Raw genomic sequence first — 22,726 nt, 5'->3', positions numbered from 1 at the left:
TTTAATCATAGGCTGACATTTCATTACTGTTATCAGCCCTTCATGTCATGGGAACCTAGGAACTTTTTATGATCTCACTCACAGAGGAGAAAAATTAAGAATAGACATGGTAGACTAAATTAATTCTTGTAATTCCACTGGGCAGGAATATGTAATATTTCTTTGGGCTGTTGAAAAAATGGAATATATTTCTAGCAGAGAAGTTCTTATAGGCTATGAAGATACTATTGATAGTTGAAATGAAAGAGGGCTATAGATCTGAAAAATGAATCTAAAGAGAGTATTGTACATTAGACTAAAGACTTGAAATCAAATACTTGCAACTGAAAGGGTGTGGTATCCCTTGTCAACTGAAAACAGAGAAATGGGCAGTTAATAAACCACATGAAGAAATGTAAGATAAGATTAGATTTGACACCGTGGCCTTGAGTATATGGGAAAATAGAATAATAGAAGTAAGGGATTTACTTTCAGCCTCAGGAAAGCTCCCCCTGGAATCATCATCTCTCATATATATGCATGTGTATTTCTAGAGTGTACTTCAGTAATGATCCAGTTTTCATTTTGCTCTAACAAATCTTTGCAATGAGAAAAAAGAGAGAAATTAACATCTTTACAGTGGTATCCTGAATATCTGTGTAACATTATAATATTTTAAACATCACACATGTTAAATAGGCATGCTTCTATTGACACATGGCATATCTATTAACACATGGATTAAAAAAAAATTAGACTACCTCAAAGATACTTCAAAGTAAAGAAAATTGAGGTATATTGGTAGGATTACTGTTGTGTGCTCTACATGGGGCTGCCTTTCAGGAATGTTTGGAAACTTCATCTGCTCCAAAGAGCTGCAACCAGAGTGTTAACTGAGCATAATTTCAGGGAGCATAACACTTCCTTGTTCAGCAGCTTCACTGACTGTTTGTCCATTTGTGGGTACAATTCCAAAAGTTGGTTTTGATTTAGGAAACCTTGTGTGGCTCTTGTACAGGTTATGTGAAGGACCATATTCTCCCTTACAAACCTGTCCATTTTTTCAGATATGCTGAGGAGCCTTTATCTCTATCCCATCACCTTATAGGTATGTCACAGTGGCTGCTTCCCAGGATCTGGAAATCCCTTCTCAGAGAGGTTAGAATGACACCCTCCTTACTCTCTTTCTGTGGATATGAGAAGAACTTTTTATTCAACAGGGCTTTAAGGACTGGTCGTATAAGGCCTGGCCTGCTTAAACAATGTGGTGGCCTTTCTATTTATTATCTTTGTTGTGCGATTGATTATTTTTTTGTGCTTTATATTTTTAAATGGTTTCTAATATATTTCACACACATTATCAGTTTTCTTAGACTGGACCCATAAACCATTATTAATACAATATTGTAAATGTTAGGAAAGCTGGGATCAGAGTCACAGATTTTGTCACAAAATCTAGTAGCACCTTGAGTGCTTTTTACATTTGCAGTTTAGGAAGGTATGTTTAGAATTCTCAGTTTGAGAAGTCTAGTGCTCACCAAACCTTCAATCCCAGTAATCCATAGGATTTTGATATGGTAGTTGATGTGTTCTTATCTGATTTTGGAAACTAAACAGGATCAGCTCTGGTTAGTACTTGAATGGGAGACCACCAACAAATACCAGGTGCCATGGACTATATTTCAGAGGAAGGAACTGTCATATTCTGAGTACAGTCGCCCCTCCTACGTCACAGATCTGGGATCTGTGCTCATGAATATCCACGGAAGAGCAACCTCCACTATTTCCAATGGCGCATGCACCCAGGGGCATGCCCCATTCAATCCTGTGGGCCTCCATTTTTTCCGGGGGGGGGGATGTGTGGAACGAATCCTCCACAAAAACGGAGGGCCAACTGTATTCTCTGCCAAAGAAAACCCTACAAAATTTATGGGGCCGCAGTAAGTCAACAGGCAATTTGAAGGCACATACCCATACAGTTGAATTGCAACACAGCACTATCGTTTTTTTATAACTCTGTAATATGAAAGGGGCTTGGTTTTATATCTCTGCTGTACTCCATTACACAACCTTAATGTAATATAGTGTGTAGAGTTGTGAAAGTGGCATTTTAAGGCTTAGTTTGTAGCAGATTTTAAAAAAGGGAACATTATTTTTACCTTGCTTCAGACTCCCCCCCCCCCACACACACACCAATGCTCTACAAGATGCTCCCAACTGGTTGTAATGAGATATTAATGTTTCAAATATCAGGACTGAAAGATTATTTTCTTTTAACCATTGAAAACTGTCAAGCCCATACCTGGTGAAAAATGGCCTCTGCAATGAAAGCAAGGTTATTGGAAGCTTAGCTCTTTCTGCACTTTATTCCAACCAATAATGATTGATGTATCTCTTTTACCCCTTTCAGGGATTCATTGAATTGCTTAGCTAACTCACAGGGATTAAAGAAAATGGCTAACATTTTTATAACTTGACTCTCTTAAAGCAGGAATCTGTTTGTTGAAAATCATAGATCTGTGATCTTTTGCTAGGACACTGTTCTAATCATTTCAGGCAAATCAAATTGAATGATGAATATTATGTTGCACTGCTTAGCATCAGCAGTAAGTTGATGATCTTACAAACCTATGGGCAGCAACCTAGGCAAAGCTAAGCAGAACTATTGTTCACTGTAAATCAAATGACACTAGAGTGCATAATATGAAATATCAAGCACAATATACACTGGCTCTTCATTCTGAAGTCCCATATAAAATGAATTGTGATCTTAAGTGTATGTGTGGGTGTATAAAAGTGATGTGCAAGATTTCTTGGCCCATTCTGAATGCCAGTTATATGGTGCGGGGAAGACTACCTCACTGTTTTAATAGAAACACAATTGACTGTATAACCATTTTATACTCTATAATCAAAAAATCATTATAGGCTAAGTTCAAAATGGTATTGGCTAGATCAGGAGTGAACAAAACAGAGCCTCTGGGCAGCATACTTCCCCCAAGGCTGATTTTGCAGACTACAAGGCCACCCACTGATGGATTGCTGGCAGCAATTTCTTTTTACAAAAATCATCATGTTATTGTTCCTGTTTGTAAAATGGGTCAAACCATCTCACCCAGAAGGCAAAAAAGAAAGAAAAGAAAGAAAGAAAGAAAGAAAGAAAGAAAGGGGGGGGGGAGGAAAAGAAACTAGAAGTGGGCCTCACTTCATTTCCAGTTTGATTTGTTTTTTAAATTCAAATTCTCTGGTAGAGGTTGTGAACAGTTCTGGGTCTGAAAAATTGGTCCACAGGCACTGGGTTCACCCCTGTAGGTGATGAATGCATACTGAGTACACAGGTTCTGACCCATAAGTGCTGGGCATATGTACATGGAGACACTTGCACAAACAGTCTTGTGACACTTCCCCTTCACACAAACATTTCCTGAACCAATACGGGAGTTTTCTGAACTCTTATTTTATGCCTGCTGTGGTGTTTAAGGTACAGAGTAAAAAAAGATGCTTGTCAGCAAGTACACAAGAGAGAAACTTGGCACATTAGAAATATTGCTGCTTGAGGGATTTGGATTTCCTGCATGGCAGGGGGTTGGACTGGATGGCCCTTGTGGTCTCTTCCAACTCTACGATTCTATGATTCTGTGAGGGCCAGATGAGCAATAGCTAAGTGAATGTCTGCTTGATACCTTACCATAGTAAGAGATCACAGTGATGATTTAGCTGTAAAACATCAGAGGTATTAAAATTGTTGGGCATAAATAAGCTAAAATGTGAAATAAATAATAAAAAAATAAATGTTCCCCCCAAAAGTGTACATTGTTCATCCTGCTTTTCTGGAATTTACCCAGAGGGATGAAAATTATTTTAATGGGGATTCACAACATAGGCAATCACTAGGGACCACAAGTTTCCAGTAAAATTATGGAAATAAATATAAAAGGCACTCAAGTTCTATAGACTCTATGCTGCTGTTTCGTCTTCTTTTTAAAAAACAACAGAATACTAAAGATGTTTCTTTACACTCAAGATCTTTAAGAATATTTACACAATCCATCAGTTCTAACTTTGCTTCAAATGTCTCTACTAAAATATTTCTTGGCACACAATGAAGGATAACTTATTTTTTTTAAAAAAATCACTGCTCTTTATCTAGCAGTCTTATAGTACATAAGACAAAAGTTCAACTATCTTGCTCTGTGACAGCTGCAATTAAAAAAATGGGCACTCATATCAGAATGAAAGTGTACTATTTTTCAGAAGATTTCAACACCTTTCTGTTGAATGTTTTTATGTACCCATCATAGTTTCCAGAGTGGTGCACTGAAGAATGAATACACAGCTGCCATAGGAGTTTTATGGCTAAATAGGGCATATGGGGATATTTATTTAGATATGCTCAAGAATTCACAGGCAATTAGTCATGGTAATAGTGTAATTTACATACATTCTTCTTTCAGACACATCTGCTAAAGTTCACAAACCAAATGATATGTCTAGTTCTACGCTGAGTAACACAAACCTATAGTGTTGACTTTGGATTTGAAATATACTGAATGTGTAGTTTTTGGCAGACACATGTTCTTAATCTTCCTAAAGAGAAATTTCCTAAAATAAAAGTACATATATAAAAGGTATATATGTCCAGAGGTATAAATGTGACTACCAGTATTCAACCAAGTAGCTTTCTGTTATGACAAAAATTTCCTTTCTCAGATTGTCCAGAACTAAATGAATTATATTCCATGTTGCTTGGGTTGCTTAACACATTATCATATTATTACACTATGAAGATTCTTACATACAGTGTGAAAACACATGTCAAATGTGTGACAATAATACTTAGGATTTTTCATTCTTATAGTGGGAAACTTCATCTTTATGCATCTTCCATGTATGTGTATTTATGTGTCATGTAGTAAAGGCAAAAGATTTATACGATCTTAGTACCAATCTACTTTGCAGGTTTTCTACAAAGTCCAAAAGAGAAGTTCCATCTGTGTAGGAACTATATAGCATGTGAAGTGACTTTAGTTTTTAAATTAAAATATATATTCTGCATTCACCTTTGAAGAGAGAACAAGATGTATGTTTTTCTGTTTCAAGTTCAGCTTTGGAAACAAAAATAGCACGTGTTCTAAATCCCATTTTTAAAATGGTTTTGTGTAGAAATTCTTTCCAAAATTGATGGTTGTGAATTTCCCTATTCCCACAACATCTAGACCTCTGTTTGTTTTCTTTGTTCAATCCCTGTTTTTGCTATACTATTATTTTATGGGATGCTGTGTGTGTTTTAGAGTTGTTTTCACATGCCTTAAATTGCAGTAGAGGGGTGTGGTATACATCCATGGAGTCTCACCAAGCATGTTTATGTTTCAAAGAGCATGCTTATGGAGTATGTTGAAGGAGGGGGTAAATGGATTTAAAGTGGAATGTCGTTTCTGGCAGCTGATGGATATTGTTTTCAATATGTAGCTGTGATCTCCAGTGGAGTGTTTCAGTGTTGCATATTTCTTCATTAGAAACTTTCACATATATTTTCAGCATAAATGATCCTGGGAGTCTAGAATTTGTTGTAATAGAGCAAATCTATGACTAGGATGAAAACTATGGACCAACAATAAGCAATTCTGACTGGTTTATGTTCTATCAGTGTGTGGAACACATACATTTATGCACATTCATTTCAGTGGGTTTAAGCATGCCAGTATTGCTGGATAATGAGTAAAATCGGTGATAAGTCTGCTTCCAAATATAATTTCAACAAACATAACTGCTAATTGGAAAAATGTGAAATGAAAATGTGTAATGGGAAATCCTGATTTCTAATGCAAGCCTTCCTTCTTCTTTGTTCAGGAGCTGGATTGCTTATGTAGCAACTCTTTGTCTGTTTCAATCAGGCGTTCTGTCGGTGGGAGATCAGTGGCATGTAACAATGGAAGCTACCTCTTGTAGTTGTTTCTCTAATGATGAGAAAATTGGTATCTATTACTGATGTGTAATATGTCATATTGACAGCTTGAGAGCTGGTTTATTTGAAACTCTACACCCCACTGACATATCTTTTCTTGACAGCAGTAATGTAATGAATAAATCCACTCAACTGACACTGTATTACACACCTCTCAGTGAGGTAGCAAAATCCGGTTTTATTCTTATATACAGAAACGCTATGTCTGAGAAAAGCAGGTTACAAATGATTTCTTACAATTTTTGTTAATGTGTTGAACCTCCTTGGAATTTATGTTAATAACTGACCAGTTTAATTATAAATCCAGCAACATACCAGGTGTGCTGTTCATGAAGCAAAATTTCCTTCAGTCATATTTTATGTATGACGTTTACTTGCAGATAGTGTTGCCATTTTTGCTTGCTTGGCTATAACTGTTGTTACCATTTTCAGAAAATTACAGCTTGCTCATGAGATGGATAGTATTTTGAATTTAAGAAGCAAAACATACATTTTTATAGCAATTGGAAAAATCTCTTTGCATATACTCTTTGGAGTTTACACCCAGTGCTTTACAGTTCACTTCATTATATGCAGTTAAATGTGTTTTTTTCTGCTTGGCCCAACACTAATTTGAACAAAAATGTGCAAAATACTTTGATATACAATTGGCTGTAAATGCAATACCTCATTTGATGAAAGGGATGGTCAAGGAATTAACGTTTTGACATTGCTTCCCCTATCATTCTAAGCTGTTTGTATGCCTTGATGGCTGAGAAGGAGAATGGAGAGAATAGGACAGGACTATTAATTCTACAAGAAAATGCATTTGTTATTATTGGATCACAAGTGCATATTATTGAAAGTGATATGGAGCTCTCAAAGTGAGATGAATTCTTCAAAAAGATCCCAAGAGTGTACAGTTTTAACATTAGGTATGGGATTCATCTGTATCCCTGTCACAAATTAGAGAAACATTCAAGGTTTTCTAAGGCTACCCAGTGAGTTTCATTGCTGAATAGGAATCTGAATATGAACATACTAAAGCCTAGCACTACCATGGACATTGGAATGGATTCGAAGTACCACACAGACTGATTTTTGCATGCACAAAGCCTTTTCCTCTTTTTCTTCTAGAGGCAACTAACTGTAGCACCTTTGGTGCAGAGAGAGAAATCTCTCTTGAAGACTGGTGGCTTGTGAGGAGCTTCACAACAGGAGGCATAAATAGCTGATACTGGGGGAAAAATAGGCATGCACACAGTGTCTATGATAAAGTGCATTGTATATGTTTTTGTTTGGGCTTCTTGGAATGCCAGTTCATATAGCACATCAGCTTTCTGAAAAGATGTGTGTTTATAGGGAAGAGACTAGTACTTCTCAAAGTGGGGGGGGGGGGGGGGCTATGAAGTGGTCCTTGAGTCATTTGCCACTGGTCCAGGAAAGAAGAAAGAACTGTAGCCAATAGGCCAATCTCTGTAACATTAGGAAAAATTGCTATTAAATAACTTAAGAAGTTCTACTCTAGACTTTGAGAGTGAAGTTTAGTTTCATCAAAACACTCTCTCTCTCTCTCTCTCTCTCTCTCACACACACACACACACACATGGCATGACATCTTCTGATAAATTGCTTCAACCAGAAGTTGATTATTTTTACTGAAGAGGCCAATCTCAAAAGTTTCTGAAGTGCTTATGAAAGTGAATTTATGGTGTAGAAACAATTCCTCTGAGAGGTTACAGTGCAAAATGGAAAAAAACCCCACTCTTTATTATTGCTACCCCTTTTCAAGAGAAGTATTGCTTGGAGTTGGCTGTCTGATTACTGGGAATGCATGTGTCAGTATTGCTTTGCCTAAAGCGATTCTGCATGGGAATTGAAAATTTGACACAAAATAACCTTAATTTTCTTGAAATCACTACAGAAGTTCCCTGAATAGACAAGTCCTCTGCTAGGGTGGGTTCAGAGAGGAGTGTTGTGGCGGATGATGTGTGGAACATTACTTGGGAGTTTTGAAAAGACAAAAGCAGAAAGAAAGGCTGGTGGTACTTGGCTCAAGCAGAATGAGGAGCAGCGCTTCTGGGGAAAGTGACTGCCTTGCAGAAATGCCCCTTTGCCTCCACTTGTGCTGCTCTTGTAAAGAAAACATTTATTACAAACATGCCATAAGCGTCTGGTGATCTTTTAGTAACAGTAAACTAAAACTGCTAGGGCAGTTTCTCAATGCTTAGGGAACCAGCTAGTATGCAGTGGTATTATAAAGGAACTGTGAAGCTGGAATTAGTTCTCTTAGTGACACAGCCGTCTCATCCCTCAAGCATCCCCACTTCACTAGACTTAACCAAACAGCATAACACTTCCTCTATAATTAGTGCCCTTCCATGTTTTTGTATTGGCAACAAACATAGCTTAGACCCCCCTCCCCGATGCTGATAATAAGTGAAGTTGACACATGTCATCACAATATCTGGAAATCCTTTCCTTTAGGCTTTGAGTTTTTATTCTCAGCGAAGAGGGTTGGTATTATGCACCAAAGAAGGTTTTGCTTTATTTTTAAGGCAACATTTGTTAAACTCCTCCTCATCACCTGCCTCTGTCAATGGTTTGTATTCGTCGCTTCCTTTCAAGCATAGGTTAACTCTGCAACGTTGTGCCTGACAAATGATGTAAGGAGACCCCAGAAACCAACATGTATAAAGAAGTTATTTATTACCGATAACTGTTTGATTTTGATAGGTCTTTATTCCAGAATTTCTCTCTGTGAAAGATCATCCCTCCACAAGCTATTTAATCGTTCTTTTCTCCATCATTAACATTTTGAACAAGCTCTAAATATGGTGCTGGAAAATTATGTAACCTTTAATTTGCTGAGGAAAATGCCAATGCTTCAGCTTGTACTTGTGGACTATAAATTATGCCCTTTTTCTGGATTAGCATTCAGTTTGATGTAGTGAAGCTTTCAAACAAAGTTGTGCAGGTGTCAGAGTTGGTCATGTTGTTATTATTATTATTATTATTATTATTAAACTTTATTTCTATAGCGCTGTAATTATACACAGCACTGTACAAAGTCGGTAAAATTAGGAGTAAATAAAAGCCTGCCCAAGGCGTACATTCTAAGATAATAACAATTAAAAGAGGAATAGATAAAATTACCATATAGAAAAAAAAACAGATTAAAAACATCAAATATCAAACAAATCACATCACATCAAATAGTGTCAGACAGCCAGATGACAATCACAAATTCCCTGAGAACGCTTCCCTAAACAATATGGTTTTCAGCTCTGTCTTAAAGCTGGTTAGGGAAGTGATGAGCCGTGCATGCAGAGGAAGAAGGTTCCAGGAATGAGGGGCAGCAAGAGAGAAGGGACGGATCCGGGATGGGGCAGAGAAGATCCTGGGTTGGGAGAGGAGACTTTGGCTACCAGAGTGGAGAGTGCGAGTAGGGATGTAGGGAGAGAGAAGATCAGTTAAATAAAGAGGGGCCAGCCCATGCAGGGCTTTAAAGGTGAGTAGCAGAAGTTTGTACCTGATGCGGAAAGGAAAAGGGAGCCAGTGAAGGGAAGACAACAGAGGGGAGACATGATCATAACGGTGAGCGAGTGAAATAATGCGTGCAGCTGAATGCTGAACAGAAATTAATGGGTGGAGATGAGAGAGGGGAAGCCCTGCCAGGAGGAGGTTACAGTAGTCAAATCGTGAGACCACTAGGGCATGGACCAGTGTTTTCATGGTAGAAGCTGAGAGATATGGATGGATTTTGGCGATATTATAGAGAAAAAATCTACAGACTTTGGCTGTAGTCTGGATCTGAGGGATAAATGACAAAGAGGAGTCAAAGATGATGTTGTGTTGTCCCTTTCTAAATAAAGCCACAGCCACCAAAATCCATAGGCAGGACCACTGCCATTGTGTGTCCTGATGATCCTCTGAAACAGACACCTGTGCAAAATACATAATTTTGAACTTCCACTCAATCCCCTGAAAAAGGAAACTGGAAGTGACAGTTTCAGTTTTATTCAGCAGTGTAGCTCAACAGTGGCGTGGGAGAAAGTCCTACCTCTAGCACATTAGCCAGGCCTTCTCTAATGACTGCAACAGATTGAATTTGGGTTTCTCTAGATTATAAAAATTCTTTCACAAAAACTGAACTTCCCTATCACTCCTCTGCTTTTCATAGTCACCAGAAGTCATGGCTTCTTCCTCAAGTTAAGAATGTTATTTCATTGTGTTTCATATAAATTAACTGCCTATTAGATATTTCTGTTCTTCAGTAAACAGTGCCACCTTCACTTGGCCACTTTAGTATTTCATTGAGCTGACAATTTTCTTTCTGTTAAAAGCATTTTAATAAAGTATGTGTACATTTTATCTCTAATTAATATACTGTAAGAATGTTAAATATAAAAAGTGGTGTTAGATCAAGCTTCTTTGTGTTTTTCCAAGACATATTTGAATTTGATCTTAAAATCCTAACTCCATTTGAAGAATATAGCACCTTCTCCTGAGAGGAACAGCAAGAATGCAAAACCATTTACTTGCATTTTATGCTTTGGAAATGGGTTTTCCAAGATGGCTGTAAGATTCAGTTTATCATTAGGTGGCTTTACACAGGTGCTTGGGGCAGCATTTTGAAGCAGCAGTAGTAGTAGATGAAAGGATCTTTCCTGAGTTCCTATTCCTTTCTACAGCCAAGGAATAATGTAGAATTTAAAGTTTAAGCACCAGTACCCAGGTCATACTTCTAAGAAGAGAGAAGGCTTCCAGCAATGTAAGTCCAAGACTTGTCACTCCCTTGCTGATTATACTACATCAAATAGCTTCTGTAATCCTGTGATTGCAGACCTTGAAAGGTATGGACAAGACTTTCAATTCTATACTTGTCATGCAGAAAGCATAAAGGATATAGAGAGCAAACTTCTAGAGAGCTAGCCCCGTTGGTCTTTTGCAACAAGAGCAACAAACACTCTTGAAGCATCTTGAAGAATAGCACATTTATTATAGCATACATTTTTTATAGGCTACACTCCATGCCATTGTACAGATTTGTTAAAACGAACTCTATTCCACAAATGTTTATGCTATAATAAACCTGTTGGTTTTAACACATTATAAAAGGTTTTGTGGTGTGTAGTGGTTTTGCTACAAGATGCTTAACACAACTACGGTCATCCTCATTAGAAATTTGTAGTCACTGTGAGAATTGTGCAATAAAGCTGAATAGTTACAATGAGGTTTTGCCTAGATGTAGAGTTTGAGATTTTGTACATATACACATCAAAGCACCTCATGGACAGGCATTGCCTGCTGCCCTTTCCTTTCAGTGGGGTGACTGACTTGGAAAGCTCTGATATGTGGATGAACTCTGCATTCATAGCAGAGCACTACTACTATAGCAACTGGTGAGTCATATTTGTGTGATATATTGGTGAAATCATTTTCTTGTTTTGAGTGATGACTTAGATAAAAATTTTTTTTCCATTTTTAAATATTTACTCTAGCTATTTGTGAAAACAGTTTCGATGTCTGGCTCCTAAGCTCATCAATTATATTGAGCTGTGCTAGGTTAGGAAGACAAATTAAGCTTGTTACTATGGTGCCCAGAGAAAGCTAAGCAAAATCAACAGCACTGAGGAACCAACTGGTCAGCCGCAGAAAAGCAGACCATTATTAAAGAGCTATTAAAGAAAGTTGTCCATTAGCTATTAGTTTGTGAGACATGCATAAAACAGCTTTGGAGGCTTTGATAATACTGCGAATAGCTTCCTAGTGTCTCTGTCTTGGCTAGCTTTCTCCTATAAGCCCTGTCAAACATCTTGTAGCATAGCTAGAATACATTTGATGCATTTAAAAGACATTCTCCATTCTACTGATGAACAGATCAGACAAAAATCTTTACAAAAATGAAACACTGTAATCTGCTGATTGTGTTTTTTTTAAGTTACTGTGAAACAAATAACTAATAACTAGCTAATAACTAATCCTGTTGTAGAACAGACAACCATCACTTCATTCATATTTGAAATAAAATATTCAGAAAGTTGTTTAGTAGACATTCTTCTAAAAAGGGCATGTGTTTGAATGTTTTCAAAGAATAATGCCATCTTAAGTTATTATATTTACCAGAAATAATGCTGTGGAGTATATTGATTATGGCAAGAGTTAAATCGCTTATCATTATATATATTTTTAATCATTGTATCAGTTTAGGAAAAAACATATTAATGTTAGTTATTTTTAAGTCAAATATTGAATTTTATTTCTTAAAGTACTTATAAAGGTGGTTATCATGACATACCTAAATACAGTTTAGTCAGTTTATTGAGATGTAAAGCAATATTAGGGTATTGTAAATCAGCAAAGGTTAGTGATCAGGAAAATAAAGTGTACCTGCCCTGAAAGGTAAGTAAATCACACTGGCTAATGAGTTTAGTGACAATGGAGAAAATATTGCTTTGGCTAGATCCAGAGTAAAAGGACTGTTAGATTACTGCAACCATTCTTCTTATCCTTGTCTTAGCTGTTTTTCTCAGATGTATTGCTTCCAACATTTTCTGTGAAAGACCCATTTGTGTACAAGCTAAAGCCTCTAACGCAAGGGGGGAAATGAAGCATGTTTGTATATTGATGAATTCATTGTATGTTTGCATATTATTGCAAAATAATTACTATGTTAATAACTGGTATTAAAATACACCCCCCCAACTTTTATTTATATAATATCAATTGAAGGTCATGGGAGAGTAATTTTTGGTTACTACTGTCAGGTGTACAGGTTTGTCCTTAGTCTTATCACCACGTGGTGATTTTGTTGAATGTTGATTACTAAGGTAAGCACCATTGCACTTGGCAATTAAGCAAATATTGGAATGGTTATACAGTGCGGCTGCATCATATGTAGACGCCCTTTAGGTGGTTTTCACCTTATGCTAAAAGTCGCGTAACAAGGAAGAAATGGTGCACACCCCTGTGGCGCACGTGCACCACCTCGCTGCCATGCCCAATCCCCATTAGTTTCATTGGGGCTCATGCATGATGCGAAATTTGTCTTATGTGGGGTGGGGGGAGTCTGGAACGGCTCCCCCACATAAGGCAAGGGCACACTGTGCAAACAGTCATGCCACTGATATATCAAGCATCTGAAAAACTATGCCCATCAACCTTATGCTGTTTTAGGTTAGATTTTCATATGTCTGTGGATGTGCCTTCAGTACACCCTGGACACACACTTGTGCATACCACTCTTATTTTTCTTTCCCCTCACATGACCCTGTGGACATGAGCTTTAGTGTAAAGCAACTAGTTTCCACTATACCCCCTATTGTTGCCATAATTTTTCCCCCCCCCCCCCCCTTAAAATATTACTCATAGGTTGCAGAAGCAGGAGGTTGTAGTCCAAAACGTGCACTCTGGAAATTTAATCTTGGTCTAGTTTGTTTTAAATCACGGTACTCAGAGTATTGTAATGGCAAACTCCATTTGAAGAAACTTTCCAAAAAAGACTCTCCATTATAGGGTTAACCTTAGGGTCACCATAAGTCAGAAACAACTTGAAGGCACACAAGAACAAGAACAAGAAAAACAACAACAACAAAATGTAGAATTAAACCATGTGGCTTCATGCTTCAGATGCACTCATCTTGCACATTAAAACCATAGGAAAATTTGTGATGAAACGAAGGAATACAATACACTGTTATTGACTACCTGTCTTGAGTACACCCTGGATATATTTTCTTTCTCTTCTGCTCAGTGACCAACAAATTGAATGATGGAAGAGATAAAAGGAAGGGCATGCTTGTCTGGCAGCCTTTCCAAGATTGAAATAAAATGATAAATAACTGGAGGTTTGGCTTCTGTGCATGGCATCTCAATCTGTACACAGAAGTTGCTATTAACTTGAAAATGAGACAGGGAAAAGATATAGGGCATATTCATTTGACTTTTTGACAGGGCTAGAGCCAGAATCCAAGCCAATTCCAGCCAGGGATAAATTGTTAAGAAGGCTATGTGTGGAAATAACAAACTGGCGTACAAGTGATAAATGGCTCTTAAGAGTCTATGAATCAGTAGAGTATCCAGTTCTTGGTAGAGGATAAATGGCTTACTCCTTAAGAAACAGCTATTAGGCACCTCCCACAAAATATATCTCCTAAAGCAGGACTGTGTAAAACTGTGTAAAACAATTCTGTAGTTTTGTTTGCAGAAAATATTGTAGTTAGTTATTTGTTCATTAAAGACAATATACATGTGATGTTACAATGCTGAATTATTACTAGAAAATGCAAAGTAATCAGCCTGGCTGAATTCCCCTTAATTTTGCAAAATAAAAATGACAGAATTTCAGTATGAGTGCAGTAGTGTCCCTGCATCGGTCACCTGGTGCATGGGGCAGGGCTTCCAGGGGGTGGGGCTTCTGGGCTAGGGATTACAGGGGCAGTGCATGCTTGCTCCCCCTGTCCTGCCCCATTCTTTTCCTGTTGACAAAAAGGATAGGACAGTGCAGGGATGGGGAGCAGCATGCCCAGGGATGGGGAGCGGCATATGGATGGGGAGCGGCACGCAGGGACAAGGAGCAAAACATAGGGGTGGAAGATATGCGGGGATGGTGTGGCAGGGAGGGCCCAAGCAGGTGTCACCCCTCTTCTGGGATGTCACCTGATGTGGGCTGCACCACCTCACCCCCCCCAGTGATGTCACTGTATAAGTGTGTTTGGGTAATTCTTACAGATCAGTGTGAATTTAAAGAACCACCACCACCTCATATTAGTAGAAAAGAATGTCCAAAGATGAGTAGTAAAATGATGAGTAATAAAATGAAGGGAACATAAATTTAATTGAATCAAGGTGTCTACTCTGTATGGGACTAATAATGAGATAGACCTGTAGGCTCATGCTTTTCCATGAGAGAATGTCTTATTTTGAAAATTAGCATTTAGGCTTATTTTGTTACCTCCATTATTTTTAATTCTGTACAGATGAGATTGACTTTTGGTCACATTAAGCAATTCAGTATGGTAACAGAGTAGCACATTCTTGAAAATAACCTTCAATTGCTGTGGTTGTTTTTAGTATTATTACATATTTTATTGCCTTTTTTGTTCATAATCCCATACTATAGTAAATTTAATAATTTTGTTCTGGGCTTTGATAATTCTGTCATGTTTGCTTGGACACAAATAAGATATTAATGGCAGCAGTCCCATGAAGGGTGAATCTTTCTTATAACCACTGCTTTGCCTTCTCCTAGCTTCTCTTTCCAAATGTGATCTGGGGTGATCTTTAGCATAAGAGCTCAATTATTTATCAAAGGACTGTGGAGGGAGGTGGTGGGGGGGAGTAATTAGTTCTCCCTTTTGTTCTAAAAGTGAGAACTTTCTCTTGTTTTCCATTTCACCTGCTCAGCTTTTATCTATTTGGACCCCTCAAAGTGAATTTCATGTATGTGATGTAGCCTATATGTTCATCTGGACCATCCAAAACTTCTCTTTCAATCTTGATAAAAATCCATCCAGCAGTTTACTTGTGATGTGGTAACAAGCTTAACAAATAGTCCAAAACTTATGTTGTCTATTTAATTATGGCACAAAATGCAGTGAACTCTTCAAAAATATTTCAAACACTGTTCCATGCTATTCTGTATTCACAAAATCACCTGCTCTGGAGGTGCCTTCCCAGGCTCTTCAAAGTGAATTTCTAGTATGCCACATAGTCCATATGTAGAATAAATATAAGGGGACATGTAGCAGTCATACCATGCCAAATATCCCATATTAATTTGGGAGAAATCAATCCAACCATATTCATGTGGTGTAATAAAAAACAGTCTGAAACCTTTTTTTAATAGGTCGTCACCACCACCACCCTCATCATCAAATGCCATCTTTACTTACAAATGAGGCAAGTCTGGCTTTAATATGGATCTATTCTGATTGTGTGTTGTTTGGCCTTTAGTTCATGCATTTTCTCTGTGTATCTCTTCAGTCATGATATGTATATTCAGATTCACAAGGCACATACTCCTAATATTTGTAAAGACACTTGATTCCTATGACTATCAGACATTTTGTGGCTGCTTACTACCTGGGATTTTGCCATGCCTGTAACCAGATGGTTGTATACAGTTACCTCTGCTCTAAGTATTACACTTTTGAATGCCATTAGTAATAGTTAAAAATGTACATTTGCCATGGTGGGTAAAAAAAATAATCAACATTGTACAAGGTGGTGACAACCATAGCTGATTATGGGTGAGGGCTAACAAATATATGATATTTTTTATTGATAATTTACATCTCAAGTCAATTAACTAGTCCTTTTTGTCCATAACAGGGAAACAATCAGAAGACTGAAAATGCAAAATACTAACAATCAGCTATAATTCATGTTTCTTTCTCAACAGATTCACAGACAGGATGTAACATTCAAAAATGGAAACTTGTATAGAAAGGAACAGATAGCAGTTGGCATTGAAGGAGTGAGTGATCATTTCTCTTTGGAGGTATCGGCTTTTAAGAACGATATGTTGATTCAGAAGGCCCCGAGAGAGAATCATGAAATTTGTTTCATCTACTCAGTCCATGGATTTTTAAATCATTCATTGGAGTTGGTGAATTTCTACAAAGGTCTGTGATGGAAATAGCAGCGTGGTTCTGTGTCTGTCGACAGTACGTTGTGGATTAGTTTGCTGTTGTGGAGTACTAATTCCATTTTGAGAGACAAGGAACAGATGTGATGGATTTACCTTCAGAAATGAGCAGGCATGGACGAAATCCACTCAGTCACAAACTAGAAGATCAAAAGAAGGTAAAAAAACAAACAAAACTCAAACCACTGATTTTTTTAATCATTAAATTCTTTTAAAATTAGTTTTACAAAAATGTGGTATTAATATGAAATTAAGTATATGACAATTGCTCCAGTATACTCTGTTTCTATGCAACTAATTGTCATTGCTACCTGATAATCTGAGTCTTGGAATTATCTAGCAAATTGGATGTCAAAGCATTCAGTTTCCTGCTGTTTCTGTATCTGTGCCAAAAATCTCTTGTAGCAAGCAATACGGTTAACTTTGTGCTGACCTTGTTGGAGTACTTCATCCCTTGTTATCAGAATGACATTTGAACTGCCCACAGCATTTGATAGTAACTGTGAAAAGTCCTTTAGTGTGTAATGATTATTAACATTATGTGCAGAGTGATAAAATATTACTGAATTTATTTTTGTAAACTTTATTTTATTAGAAGGAACTGACTATTTTGAACTATTGGATATGCTGTCTACTAATTGATATAGTACTGGGATGGGATACAAAAATGCTTGAAACAAACAAATAAAATTACTAGAGGTCAGTTTTCAAGATTCTTAGGGAATTCATAAGCTAAATAAGCAAGAATGTTTCCTGTTCTTTTCTGAAAGTACCTCAGAAGTGTGACTATTCATTACAAGGGACTGAGGCTGCAGTTCTGCACAGAAGTAACTTATATCTCCTTCAGATCAATTAATATTTGATTAGCTCTACATGAATCTGTACATAAGTCTGATTATTTTCCAACTTCTGCACATAGACTTCCGATTTCATTGCTGGCATGTACTGGATTGATATAAATACTGTTGTTGTATCTGCTTAAAATCAGTTGCTAAAAACTGTTTACAAATTTTAAGACTTTCCTGAAATGATCCACATAGACTTTCCTGATCTGATTCTAGCTCAAAGATGGCACAATTTCCTAGAATCTTAGAGCCCTTTCATTATAGTTATAATGCTATGATTTCACTTTAACTGTCATGGCAACATCTCAAGTAAATCTTGGAGTTTGCAATTCGGTGAGACACTAGAGCTTCCTGGCTGATAGTTCTTAATATGCCTCCCTGTGCTATAACCTATTGATATATTGGTTAAAGGGGCTCATAGCATTATAACTGTTCTGTGTTACTGAAAGGACCCTTATTCATTAGGAGTTGTTACATAGTTGGTTTTAGTATTCCAGAAGAAATATAGACACAATTTCAGTTGTGGGTAGCCTTTTTGGCAGTAAATTGGAGGTCCTTTTTTTAAAAAAAGTAATGAAACTGAAACTCAATGGCTTGTTTCACTACATAAGATGAGCTCAATAAAACACTGAGAGATATAGCTGTGTTAATCTGGAATATCAATAAAATGTTGTTAGTCAGTTACTTTTCCCAAATTGCAAGAAATGCCTTAAGGTTTGATATAACATTCAGAGCTGAATATGAAAACATCTGAACACCTTTTGCCTATCAGACAAAAACAGCATGTGAATCAATGCCATTAACCAAGAAAGTGCCCTACATTCATTACTTGGTGTTGTTAGTTAGTTGTCTGTTAGTTGGTGCACCCTTTGAAAATTGTGTGAAAGCATAGATCAGGTGGGTGCATAACTTTACCTTTTTTCATTCCATCTTTTACATTGTCAAAATGCAGAAAATTGTAGAAGCAACGAAGCATGTATGAAGATACCTAGATACATATGTCCTTTATGGAAGAACATTTAGAATCAAGCTGTGTAGACAAATGCTCTTAGTGGTTTTGATATGTGATGCCTGGGTATGCAGATATATTTTTGAAGATATCTGTCTAAGCTTTTGATGTAACTGTGATTTGTATCTGAGTTGAGATTATAGAAGATTGGATTCCTTTTTTGATGCTTCTTCTTTTGTAGCAGTGGTTACAGCATGCAATAGGAGGACTGCATGAGGTTCTTTGGTTTTGATTTCCAGATAAATGCTGTGACATAAAAACACAGTTTGCATTCCTGGTTTATGATGAACAAACATAAAAAAGTGTTTTTTAAAACTTGTAGTTGAAAACAGTTCTGACGTTTATGAAACAATTCTTCAATTAATGTAGATTGTTGTTTTTATGAGAACTCAGCTAGTAACATGTGTTGAAAGAAACTACTCAGATGGTTCATTATTGTAGAAGGGTAGCCTGGAACTGACCAAGGCGAGTATTTGAATGACTACAGCAGCTGTGGCCATTGGTTTACAAGATGGATATTTTGTGTTTATGTAAATATTACACAAAGCACGCCTGACAACATGTGAATATTTCAATGCACAGAATTCACATCTTTGTTTCTTAACATGCATAGAGATAGTGGTGATGCTTAGATTGATGTGCTATACATTTATGCATAGGTGACAGACAACGTTTGGGTGTAGTTGAGACCCCACATAAACTTGGCCTTGTGTAAGTTAGTAAACTAGCTTTGTGGAAGGTGCAGCATGTTATTGGGATATATGCAAAGCTATTTCAAAATGAGTATGAAAGGTTTGTTTCTGATGACCAACTGCTTTCTGCTTTACCTAATTGCATCCACATCAAATTATGAATTCTCATAGTATAAAAGTGAATAAATATGTTTTTTCATCGGGTGTCTACTATGCCAATGCTATAACAGAACAATTTTCTTCCACAGTAGCTGCATCCTGAAAATGCATATGTCCTTGATGTTTAATCTCATGATGCCATATGACATCATAAAACACTAGTGGAATTTCCTTATTTCTAATGCAGCTAACTATTCGTATACATGGGCAAAGAAAGATTTGGGCCAAGCATAATTACTTTCATTATTTCCTTTATGTCTTTGAAGTATAAAAGTGCTTCTGGCTACTTTTGCCATGAAACTGGCAAAACAAATAAAGCCCATAGCTTTATTGAGAAATAAAGCTAATAGAAAGATCATAATGCATCTCTGTACATCCATGCTTCGCTGCTCAAAAGATCAGCTGCAATAATTACTATATCTTTTTTCTTTTGCTAACAAATAATGTGTAATTTTACAATTGTTGCACGTCTGAGTGGTTGATATAGTATCATTGCTCTGAACAGAGTTTAGAAAAGTTACTTAACACAATGCTTTTAATGTTCATTTGAAAAATTAACTTGATGATTTAGTTTGAGTAAATATTATACTGTATATTAATTCATTACATTAATTTCTATCATTACTGAGATATTATTTTTAAAATAAGAAAAGCAATAACATTTATTATAAATGGCCCAAAATGGGCTTTCCAGACTCACAGACAGTCTGAACAGAACTTCTGGCACACCATGCACACAGGAAAATTCACATTAACTTTGTACTGGTTTCCACGGTGCAGAGGAAACATGCTAGGCCCATAACCATTGTTAGCACGATTGTGAGACTTGCAGTGCACCACACTGAAGCTTTGCCTCTGATTAGCCACCAAAGAAACCACACAGAGCTTGGTGCAGGCTGGAAAACTCCTTCTCCCACTTCCAGAAGCAGCAAACAAGACAGCATGCTGAGTTCTCACAGGAAGGGTTTTACTTATCGTTCCAATGTATACAAATCTTGTTCTCACCAACAGAGTCTCTTGCTATACACACAACAACATACACCCACAGTGTACACTTATATACATGTGGCATCCCTTATATACATGTGCCATCTTCAGGCATTTAGTCCAGCCTCTTCCCAGTGTGTAACCTCTGTACATGTCCCCCATGCAGTATGGCTTTGCACTTTCTGCCATACGATGATGTCACATCCTGTAACTCAGCATGGTCTAAATGCTGACTCATCATGGCTTCCTCTGGCAACCCTTTCGCCTTTGTCCCATATCTGTGCATTTTCCTAGGATCCAATATCCTAACTGTTATGAATTAGAGCAATGTTAAACATTGATCCATGAAATCATAAACATCCTTAGTATTCCATGCTAGTAAAATATGGGCTAGACAGTACTACTGTTAGGTGGATCTGCACTTGGTTTACTGACTGAACACAAAAGATGCTTACCAATGGCTCCTCTTCATCCTGGAGAGAAGTGACTAAAGGGGTGCCACAGGGTTCTGTCCTGGGCCCAGTACTATTCACATCTTCATCAGTTACTGGGATGATGGGATAGAAGGCATTCTTATCAAATATGAAGGGCACCAAATTAAGAAAGGTAGCTAAGAGGCTGTTCAGAAAGCCCCCAGGGGGCAGCATGGAGCCACCCGTTTCAGGGGCTGTGGCAACTGCACGTCACAGCCCTGATCTGGACTTTCCAGGGTGCAAAAACGAGCTGCAAAATGCAGTGCTGGAGGAGTGCCATGACTCCGTGAGCTGTGTGGAGCAGCATGTGGCATCTGGGGGGTGGAGTCAGAGTATGCATCATGTGGATGTGATGCCTCGACTCCTCCCCCAGGTCGGCCTTAGTGGTCAGTCTGAACAGGGTGTAATATCCCTAAGGGCAGGATCAGAATTCAAAATGACCTTAACAGATTAGAAAGCTGGGCCAATACTAACAAAATGAGTTTCAGCAGGTTTAAAAAGAATGAAATATCCAGTTACAGGGTGGTTGACACCTGGATTGGAACAATAATGTGAAAGGGATCTAGAAGACAGAACAGTATCACACTACACTGTTGGAATCCTGGGATTTGCAATTTAGGAAGGGGCGCTTAGAATTATTACTCAGAGAACTCCATAACAACAAAACCCAGAATTCTACAAGAAGCAGCCATAGCACTTAAAGTAGAATAACAGCACTATAACTGTGTGGTGTGATATTGTCCTTAGTAGATCACAAGGTGAACATAAGTCAACAATATGATGCAGCATCTTAAAAAGTCAATATGATACTAGGCTGCATCAATAGGAGTACAGTGGACCCTCCACATTCATTGGGGTCACATTCCCCATGAAAGTGAAAAAGAACCACAAATAAAAGAAAAATACTATATATATTTACTTGAGAGAACATCTCTCTAGTAATCTCTAGGTCCTTCGAGGCAATTCTGTGGCCAGGATCTGCCAGAAATTGACCATGATATTGTGCTTGAGAACCAACAAGTGTATAGAGAAGTGTTCCCTCTAGGAATCTCTAGGTCCTTTAGTATGAATTTTGGTAGACGCTGATGCTGGAGGACCTAGAGATACCTAGAGAGAACATATTAACCAAATCCATGAATAATTAAATCTTCAGAAATCAAAACTGCAAATGTAGAGCACTGACTGTATAGTGTCTAGACTAAGAGACGTAATAGTACCACTCTATTCTGCTTTGATCTGACCTCACCTGGAATATTATATCTGCTTCTGGGCACCACAATTCAAAATTGATATAGACAAGCTGGAATGTGTGCAAAGGATGGTGACCAAAATAGGAAAATGTCTGGAAACCATGCCCTATAAAGGTCAGCTTAGGGAGCTGGGGATATTTACCCCGGAGAAAAGCAGGTTAAGAAGTGACATGATAGCCATGTTTAAATATTTGAAAGGATGTCATATCGAAGAAAGAGTAAGCTTGTTTTCTGCTGTTCCAGAGGCAAGGGCATAGAACAAAGAAAAACTATAGGAAAAGAGATTCCACCTAAAGATTAGGAAGAACTTCCTGATGGAAGAGCTGTTTGACAGTGAAACATGCTGCCTTGGAGTGTGATAGAGTCTCCTTCTCTGGAAGTTTTTAAACAGAGGCTGAATGGTCATGTGTTGGAAGTGCTTTGATTGTGTCTTCCTGCATGGCAGGGGATTGGACTGGATGGCCCTTGTGGTCTCTTCCAACTCTATGATTCTATGAAGTCAAGTTGCATCTCCTAGTTTTCAAAGACCCAGCTTTGTCACAGATAATACTCTATTAGATTTAAACACTCATCCTTGCATTGGAGTTCAGAACCAAATAATGTCTTGCTTGAATATGACATCTTAATTCTGTCATCATAGTTTACAATCCATACCCTCATGGCAAGCATGCAGATGAATATGAAATCTGGTTGTCCAGGCAATCAGCTGTTGAAACATCATCTAGAGTTGAAGTGTC

At 37.6% G+C, this 22,726-nt stretch overlaps 1 protein-coding gene across 3 annotated transcripts in view; it reads left to right on the top strand.

The window, feature by feature from the left end:
* NAV3 (neuron navigator 3) overlaps positions 1-22,726 on the top strand; it is a 572,439-nt gene that overhangs the window by 120,448 nt on the left and 429,265 nt on the right. For all 3 annotated transcript variants that reach the window (XM_042467939.1, XM_042467940.1, XM_042467938.1), the window contains one exon: positions 16,329-16,732. In XM_042467939.1, coding sequence (XP_042323873.1) covers positions 16,661-16,732 — 72 coding nt within the window. In that variant the 5' untranslated portion in view covers positions 16,329-16,660. The remainder of the gene's footprint in view (positions 1-16,328; positions 16,733-22,726) is intronic.

This window comes from Sceloporus undulatus, chromosome 5 (genome assembly GCF_019175285.1).
Source record: "Sceloporus undulatus isolate JIND9_A2432 ecotype Alabama chromosome 5, SceUnd_v1.1, whole genome shotgun sequence".
In the NCBI taxonomy this organism is placed as follows: Eukaryota; Metazoa; Chordata; class Lepidosauria; order Squamata; family Phrynosomatidae; genus Sceloporus; species Sceloporus undulatus.
This window is presented reverse-complemented; position numbering and strand designations above follow the sequence as displayed.